The sequence below is a fragment of the Beta vulgaris genome, chromosome 6 (genome assembly GCF_026745355.1).
Source record: "Beta vulgaris subsp. vulgaris cultivar EL10 chromosome 6, EL10.2, whole genome shotgun sequence".
Taxonomy (NCBI): Eukaryota; Viridiplantae; Streptophyta; class Magnoliopsida; order Caryophyllales; family Amaranthaceae; genus Beta; species Beta vulgaris.
This window is the reverse complement of record NC_079207.1, coordinates 60368677-60377495: the sequence shown is the minus strand read 5'-3', so window position 1 is coordinate 60377495 and position 8819 is coordinate 60368677. Positions and strand designations below refer to the sequence as shown.

The window sequence follows — 8819 nt, the reverse complement described above, 5'->3', positions numbered from 1 at the left end:
TTCGGTGACACAGGGTATAACACAGGTGGTGCAGGGTGATGGGCCAGCTCCAGTATAGGTGCAGATGCAGGCAAGGCCTGTATGTCATGAGTCAGTAATGGTACCTTCTCCCAAGTTGCCAACTCAGGGTACTATAGTGCATGCTGAGGATCCAGGCAGTAAGGGGCATGAGAAAGCTCATGGGCAGGCTCAGGAGAAGTTAGTAGTTGAGAGCACAGGGATATAAGGTAGGCAGTAGGGAGAGGAGGTTCCTATTCCTCCAAATGGATAGAATTGGATGTTGGAATATTAGAGGTCTAAATAGCCCTAATAAACATAATGATGTTAAAGTCTTCTTAAATCATTATAATATTGGGTTGTTTGGACTTCTAGAAACTAGGGTGAAGGCTAAGAATTTCTTAAAAGTCTTTCCTAGTATATGTAAGGATTAGTCTGTTGTTACGAAGTATCAATTTCATGCTGGAGGTAGAATTTGGTCAATTTGGCTGCCCTCGGTATTTGTGGTGAATATCTGTAGTTGTGCTGCACAATACATTCATTGTGAAGTGCTTCATAGAGCAACTAGTGGAACCTTTGAGGTTACTATAGTGTATGGAGCTAATGATGCTGTTGTAAGGGAGGATTTATGGAGGGATCTTGCGAGGATTAGCCAGTATGTGCAAGGAGCTTGGATTATAATGGGTAATTTTAGTAGTGTGTTAAATCTAGGGGAAAGATTGGGCTCTGCAGTAACTCTGGAGGAAGTAGCTCATTTTAGGAAGTGTATTAGAGAGTGTAAAGTACAAGACCATCCCACATCTGGCCTTTACTATACATGTGGTCTAATAAGCAGGAAGGGGAGCAGAGAGTTTTTTCGAAGATTGATAGAGTTCTAGCCAACTCTTATTGGTTTGATTCATTTAGGAATGCTTATGCAATGTTTCTACCAGAGGGAATTTCAGATCATTGTGCTTGTGTTGTGAAATTAGATAACACTCTGGTAGAGAAGGCTAGACCCTTTAAGTTTTGCAATATGTGGGCTCTTGATGAATCTTTTTTACATATTGTGCAAGCTGGGTGGCAGGAGAGGGTAGAAGGTGTTCCTATGTATAAGGTGGTGAGTAAGTTGAAGAAACTGAAAAAAGGATTGAAAGACTTGCATATAGATAAATACTCTAATGTGGAAACTGATGCTGTTTTTGCTTTGACAAAGCTTATGGACATCTAAAAGGGTATTCATTTAGATCCTCATAATACTGATCTGCATAGACAGGATCAGGAAGCTAGGAGAATCTATGACAATTTCAATGCAGCCAAGATGAGTTTCATTAAACATAAAGTGAAGCAAGATTGGATTCAGTGGGGTGATGAAAATACTAGCTATTTTCATTCATGTCTGAGGAAGAGAAGACATTAGATGCAGGTTTATAGGGTCAAGGATGAAAATGGCAGATGGCATGAGGATCCTAAGGAGGTGGAGGGAGCTTTCCTGAATTATTACAATAATTTGCTGGGATCTGAAAGTGAGGCTACTGGTTATGTTAGCAACTCTATAATTGCTGAAGGGCCTAGGGTGGAGGAAAATATGAAGCAAAGGCTAATAGCTCCTTTCAATAGTGAGGAGGTGAAGAATGCTCTCTTTGAGATTGATGAAAATAGAGCTGCTGGGCCTGATGGCTATTTTAGTGGCTTTTTCAAGAAGGCTTGGGTTCAGGTGGGGCAGGAGGTCACAAATGCTGTATTGGATTTCTTTCAGTCAGGGCAGCTTCTTAAGCAAATTAATGCCACAACATTATGCCTGATTCCCAAAGTGGAACAACCTGAAGAAGTTAGTGAGTTCAGACCTATTGCATGTTGCAATGTCATTTATAAGGTAATCTCTAAACTACTATGTGGTAGGCTGAAATTGGTGTTGCCTAGCTTGGTGGATCAAGTGCAAAGTGCATTTGTAGCAAATAGACAAATCTTGCACAATATCCTTATTTGTCAAGATATACTCAAGCATTATAAGAGGAAAAGTCAGCCTAGTAGATGTATTTTGAAGATTGACTTGAGAAAGGCCTATGATTATGTTAGTCGGAGGTTTATTGGCGAGCTTCTTGAGAAATTTTAATTTCCTGAACAGTTCAGAAGATGGATTTTAACATGTATCTCTTCTCCCTCTTTTTCTATTAGCATTAATGGGGGTATAGTTGGATTCTTTAGAGGGAAGAAGGGGATTAGGCAGGGGGATTCAATTTCCCCCCTGTTGTTTGTTTTGGTTATGGAGTACTTCACAAGAATCCTGAAGAAAGTGGGTAATAGAGAGACATTTGGGTATCATTACAGGTGTAAAGAGTTAAAAATGAACCATCTGATCTTTGCAGATGATCTTATGCTATTCTGTAAGGGTGATACTCATTCTGTGACACTCATGGTCAGAGCTTTAAAAGCATTTTCAGATGCTTCAGGTCTGCAAGCTAACCATATGAAATGTGCCATTTATTTTGGCAATGTTCCTGATGAGGTGAGGAGTAGAATACTTCAAGTGACAGGGTTTCAGTTGGGATCTTTCCCATTTAGATATCTTGGAGTTTCAATTACATCCAAGAGAATCTCTATTGCTGATTGTGATGTATTGGTTGACAGAATTCTGAAACGAATTATGTATTGGTCTTCTAGGAATCTATCATATGCAGGGAGGACTACTCTAGTTAATGCTGTGTTGCTGAGCATTCACACCTACTGGGCTGAAGTGTTTCTGCTTCCTCAATATGTTTTACAAAAAGTCACACAAATTTGCAGAGCATATCTCTGGGATGGCAAAACATACCTTCATAAACCCCCTCATGTTTCATAGGAATGGGTTTGTAAGCCTAAGAATTGTGATGGGTTAGGAGTAAGGGATTGCGTTGTGTAGAATACTGCACCTTTGGGGAAGTATATTTGGCAAATTGCAAAAAAAAAGAAGACACTCTCTGGATAAGATGGATTCATAGTATTTATATTAGAGAGGCAGTTTGGTGGGATTATGTTGCGCCAAGTAGTGCAAGTTGGGCTTGGAAGATGATTTGTAAAGTCAAAGAGAAACTAAGACCTGCATATCAGAACAATATGTGGCTTGATGGTAGGAAAGATTACACAATTCAGGGAGGTTACCGATGGCTTAGGGGTGACCTGGAGAGAGTAAGGTGGCATGATTGGGTTCGGAACTCAATGAACATCCCTAAACACTCTTTTATTGCATGGCTTGCTGAATGGGGGAGACTGAGGACTAGGGAGAGACTCAATCAGGCAAGTATCTGTAGTGATACAAGCTATTTGCTTTGTAATGATGGGGTTGATTCCTGCCAGCACCTCTTTTTCCAGTGTCAATTTAGTAGGAGACTTTGCCAGAGGTAATGAGATGGTTGCAAATATACTGCAGTGATCAGGAAAACTTATATGTTAATTGGAGGAAATGGGGGAGAAATTCAGAATGAGACATCAACAGAAGGTGGCTTATGCTAGTCTAGCAGTCACAGTGTATCATATTTGGAAGGGACGAAACCATACTCTTTGGCATGCTATTGTGCGGAACCCTGAAGCTCTTATCAAGATAATTCAATGTGACATTATCATTAGAGTTAAATCTAAAATCTGTAATAATTGGAGTGAAGTGAGTGTATATGGTTTGAGAATCTTATGACTGCTGTTGTGTTAGGTCTATTTTGGGGCTCTGGCGTCTATAAGTTGTAAGTTGGTGTGTTGTTTATTAGTTGGTGTGTGGAGTTGTGTGAGTTTGTAGTTGGTGCTTTCATGCTTATTGGTAATATAATGCTTACATATTTACCAAAAACATTAAAATCATATTAACTTGTAGTGGAAAAAAAAAAACTTCTAAGGGCACCAATATCCCTATGGTTCTCCAAGGAGTATCTCCAACCCAATTTTTACCTTCTCTATCCTCAAGATCTCTTATTCAAAAAGGGCCAACAATGCTATAGCTCTCCAATAAATTCTCCATAATTACTTTTAATATTTTTAAAATAAAAAATAATTAAAAAAATAGGGAGAGCCTTTCTCTATTGAGACTCTTGGGGGAGAGTCTTTCTCTATTGGATCTCCATGGAGAGCTAATGGAGAGCCAACGGAGAGCGCCAATGTTGGAGTAGAGTTGGTTCTCCATTTTCTCTCTCCTTCGAGAGTTCCTTGGAGATACAGTAGGAGAGTCCCAATGTTGGCACTCTAAAATGGGAAAAAATCATAATTATTCAAACTTGTCTTGATAAGTTAACTTCAACTACTGAAGTATTGATGAGGATATTAGGGCGGTGGATAGTGCATAATATGTTGAACATACATCATATTGATGAAGGAACTAAGGAAGCGCTACATGTGAAGGGTTTCCTATGACCCTCATCAAAATCACTTCCCCTATTTATTAGAAAGGGCCGGGTTTAGGCACATTATTTCTTTTTTTCATAAAGAAATTGTATTCCCCCTTATTTAAGATCAGATGATACCTCAAAAAAAAAAAAAAAAAAAAAATCAGATGATAATTTGCCCTCGGGCCGTAAAAAAAAAAAAAAAAATCAGATCATAATTACTATAAAAAAAAGATTAGATGATAATTAGAAAAGAAATCTTCTTTTTGTTAATTTAAAAATGTCAATTTTGTGAGTTATGATTTATTCTTATTTTTCTCAGCAAGTATACAAAGTGCTTTAATAAACTTTATTTGAAAAATATAAAAATGACGATCTAAAGTCAAAATTTTGTAACACTGACTTCAAATTTACCTTTTACAGAAAAATTACGAGTTTATGACTTGTTATGAATAATCTTCAACCCATTGCGATCACCATGATGAGTTTATCATCTCATCAATGGCATTATGTGTGTCCCCTTAGATTCAGACTTTCAGGACTTGATTTCGCAAATAAAAAAGTTAAGCAAGCAAGAACAATAATAGTTAGGCTAGAATTTACTAGGTCATGTGGATGAATCCTCAAAGGAGTTTGAACTTAATTGAAGGTAATTAAGCAAACACCTATTGCAGCTTTGTTAGCAATTACGGGGCATGCAGCATGCTGTTATCATACATGGACTTGGATTACTATATATTGCAGTGATTTCTCGAATTTTTTTTGCTATTCAAGTAGCTCCGAACCCGGATCCAATGCACTCTTTCGCTCCGAATCAATCTAGAACCTGATTACAAAACTGCCATTTTCAATTCATCCAAGTTTTCTGATGGCAGTGCGATGAAGATCCAATCAGGATTAGACTCGTGGGAGATACCAAGTCTGAGCACCTCAACTGCTCTAGTTCTCCTATGGAATCTAGAATGATTTTAAAATGTACTATCATTAAAACCAAAGCCGTTAAAGTCTTCAGATTTACCAAAAAATTTTCGGCGCCAAATAATTTTTGATGCGAGGTGACCTTTGGTGCTACTGCACCAGAAGTCTGCCATCAAATGTATGGTAACTGCTGTATAGCTAGCTTTATAATAAAAACAAATTACATATCATGATTTACGGGCAAAAGAGAAAAGATAATCAAGATGCCGCGGATCTCTAGGGTGGCTAGGCGCTCTGATTTGAAAGCTGCGATAGTAAATTTTGTAGGCCAAGTTGTTGTTGGTTTAATTTTGTAATTTATAACATACATGATGCATGCAGTGTTGCGAAATTGGTTTTGGAGCCGTTACTCGACCCAGAGAAGTTTGATGAAGAACAAAAGCTCGTGAACAACCACAACAACAACCATGCTTGATCGATCGATTTCTTGCTACCTGTTTGTTTAATTTTAGGATATCATGATGTGATGTTTATGAACCCTAAATAAATATGGGTCATTAAATATTTAAATTATATTAAGTCACTGCCTTTTCGACTTCCCTTTCTTGTGATATGGTATGGTATGTTATGCTATGTTATGTTTTGTTTTGTTTTGTTTTGCTTGTTCTTAAATCATTTTTATTTTTAACTTTTTACATTTGTATTCTATGTCTGCTTTCTATTTGGATGGATGGTTTAATGTACATATGGATGGATGATATTTTGAGATAGCTAAATTTCAATTACCTACTGTACATTAAGCAGTCTGATGTTCATAGAATGCTGGTAGAAATGCAGAATGCTATCAGGACCAGCAAGTTGGAGTTCATGATCCCTTCCAAAATCTGATTTTGTGTAAGCCTGCAGAAGGCTTTGTTTGGTTGAGTTTATAATGCCTTTCTCATATTTATGTCATGAACTTGTTCTAACCATTCTCTTTACTTCATTCTATTTGAGATGTGCACTGGCAAATGCTTTCACTAAATAACTTTATGTACTTGATTAGTTGTGAAGTTCCCGGAGTTGAATAATTACATTGAATGTGGTAGTTTGATGATCTGCTATGACTAGGTTTTAGCATCTGACTGGCCAGTCATCTAATGTTCATTCCGTAACGCCACTTATAGAAGTGTTTGGCTATGTTCAGTTCACCTTATTTTTGCTTATTTCAGATCTAATCAGATCAGATCAGATTAGAAAAAATAAGTTCAGATCAGATCAGTTCAGATCATGCTTATATTTAAAAATCATTATATCTTTCATTACATATTAGTAAAAATTATAATAATTGAATATTAATAAAGTACTCTGAGACGAATCAAACAAGACCCCACATGACTATATTTTTTTCTTATATATTGAGCAAAATCTAAAAGATAAGATCTTGTAATCAGAAAAAATAAGTTCAGATCAGATCAGATCAGAAAAAATAAGTTCAGATCAGATAAGTTCAGATCAGAAAATTTCAGGTGAACTAAACATAGCCTTTGTCTTAGTGTTTTCCCATTGTTAGAATATTCAACTGCTTAGCGCAGATGTTGGAAGAGTATCATACTTGTCTTTCACCATGTTTCTTCTTTTTCCATCCATTCTGTTTGTGCTTTTAAGATCTTTATGGATCCGAACATACAGATTTTATTCTAATGTATAATCCAAGTAGTTTAAACTGATGTGAGTTAGTCAGTCTCTTCAATCTAAACCAAAGCACTCGTGGTTGATTCATGACACTCTAATGCGTAGGACTATGAAACTTATCACTATTTGGCAAAACAATCTAATAGTGACGGTTCTTTTCGTATCCTCTACTCTAGGTCCTTCATAGATCTTCCTTCAATCGAAGTCATACAACAGGTTCATGTTTATGTTGTATTTTAACATGGGTTTGAATGATACAATTAAAATGAGACTATTGCTTGGTCATCGTCAAAACAAGCTTTTTAACTCTAAACTTTGAACACAGTTGTTTATATTGAAGATAAGAGAATTCCATAGGCCATTTGTGTTTAATCTATGAAAGGATTTTATCTTTGGCACTTTTTGGGACCTCATTGCCTTCGTGAATTTCTTTCTCAAGGTTTACTATGTTAGGTGCGATTAGCATAGAAACTCATGTGTTGATTAGTCGAGTTTTCAATTAATGTTCTTATAATCTTGGTGGAACGACAAATCTGTTTTAACTTTATAATTATTAAATAAGGTTCATTACTCATGTATTTGTTAGTTACTAATGAAAATTACGAACAAATTAAAAATGCAGCTTATATTTTCACAATGGCAAAAGTGAAAGATGGAGTTTCGAAAAGTGAAAACATGTAGAAGCTCCACTTCCCGTTATTACAAGTGAATCAGAAACCACTCTATTGGAGCCTGAAGGAGCTAGAAATTGCACCAACAACCACCATTCTGGAGCTTGTGAAGGTGGGTGAGCCAATCCCTGAAGATCAGCAACACGAACTTTTCTGTTGGACACTGGAAGTGAAGAGAAAGGTCAAACCCAGGGATAGAGATGAGAAGAAGAGTATTTATGAAGAAAAATAGATCCTTAAGCAGTTTATACCTGCATAATCAATCCCTTTTGTTTAGGTCCCTAAACGAGTTCGTCACTTTGTTAATCCTTTGAATCTGATTGTTGGGATGCTGCAACTTGTATAATTTGTACAAAAAGTATCTCAACAGTGTGAGTCGAGTTTTTAGGGGTGCTCCATTCCATGGTTTAAGGGCTAACGGTAGAATATTCAATCATGCGCTATGGCTATGTAGTGGAAATCTGGTTTCTAATGATGAGAGAAATTTCTTGGCCAAAATCATCTTATGTATTCCTCAAATTGGAGAAGGTAATGATTGAAAGTAAAATTGTGTGTAGTTCACGTTTTAGATGGAAAGCTACAAGGGATGAACAATGAAGCTGGAAAAAGGAGAGGGTCAAAGCCTTTTGCATGGGTGAGATTAAACGATTTTAATAAAGGAAGGAATGAAAATAAAGAAAAATCTGATATTGTGAGATAGCAATAGTACCAATAAAATGTTTCACATCTATGTTACTATTATGAGACAATAGGAATGCACTTTCCTAAAGTTAGCTCTAGAGGAGGAGAGCCCATTATCCTATATAAACCACACACAACCTCCCATACGGTCGATTGGGGTCCTTTACCTGTGATCAATCCATAACATTCGTCCCCCCATAAGGACCAACGTCCTCGTTGGTCACGACTGGTTGGTTCCAGGCCACCACTCCGTGGGCCACCACTCCAAGGTTTGACTCTGATACCATTTGTTATAGGACAATAGGAATGCACTTCCCAAAAGCTAGCTCTAGAGGAGGAGAGCCCATTGTCCTATATAAACCACACACCAACCTCCCATACAGTCGATGTTGGATCCTTTCCCCGTGATCAGTCTATAACAGTTACTTCGACACCCTCTTTCACCTTGGGTGTCGTGGGTCTACTCGACACGACACGCGACACAACTCTCGATACGCCTGGACGGAGTTTCCGAATCGGGTATCAGAAAAGTGTCGTAGGAGAGGTGTCG

The 8819-nt window shown here is 37.4% G+C and overlaps 1 protein-coding gene across 1 annotated transcript; it reads left to right on the top strand.

Annotated features, from left to right (window-relative positions):
* The first annotated feature begins 2242 nt into the window (after positions 1-2242).
* Positions 2243-2818, top strand: LOC125498517 (uncharacterized). The gene has a single exon (XM_048646741.1). It carries the CDS (start codon positions 2243-2245, stop codon positions 2816-2818), a length of 576 nt encoding a protein of 191 aa, XP_048502698.1.
* Positions 2819-8819: the final 6001 nt, after the last annotated feature.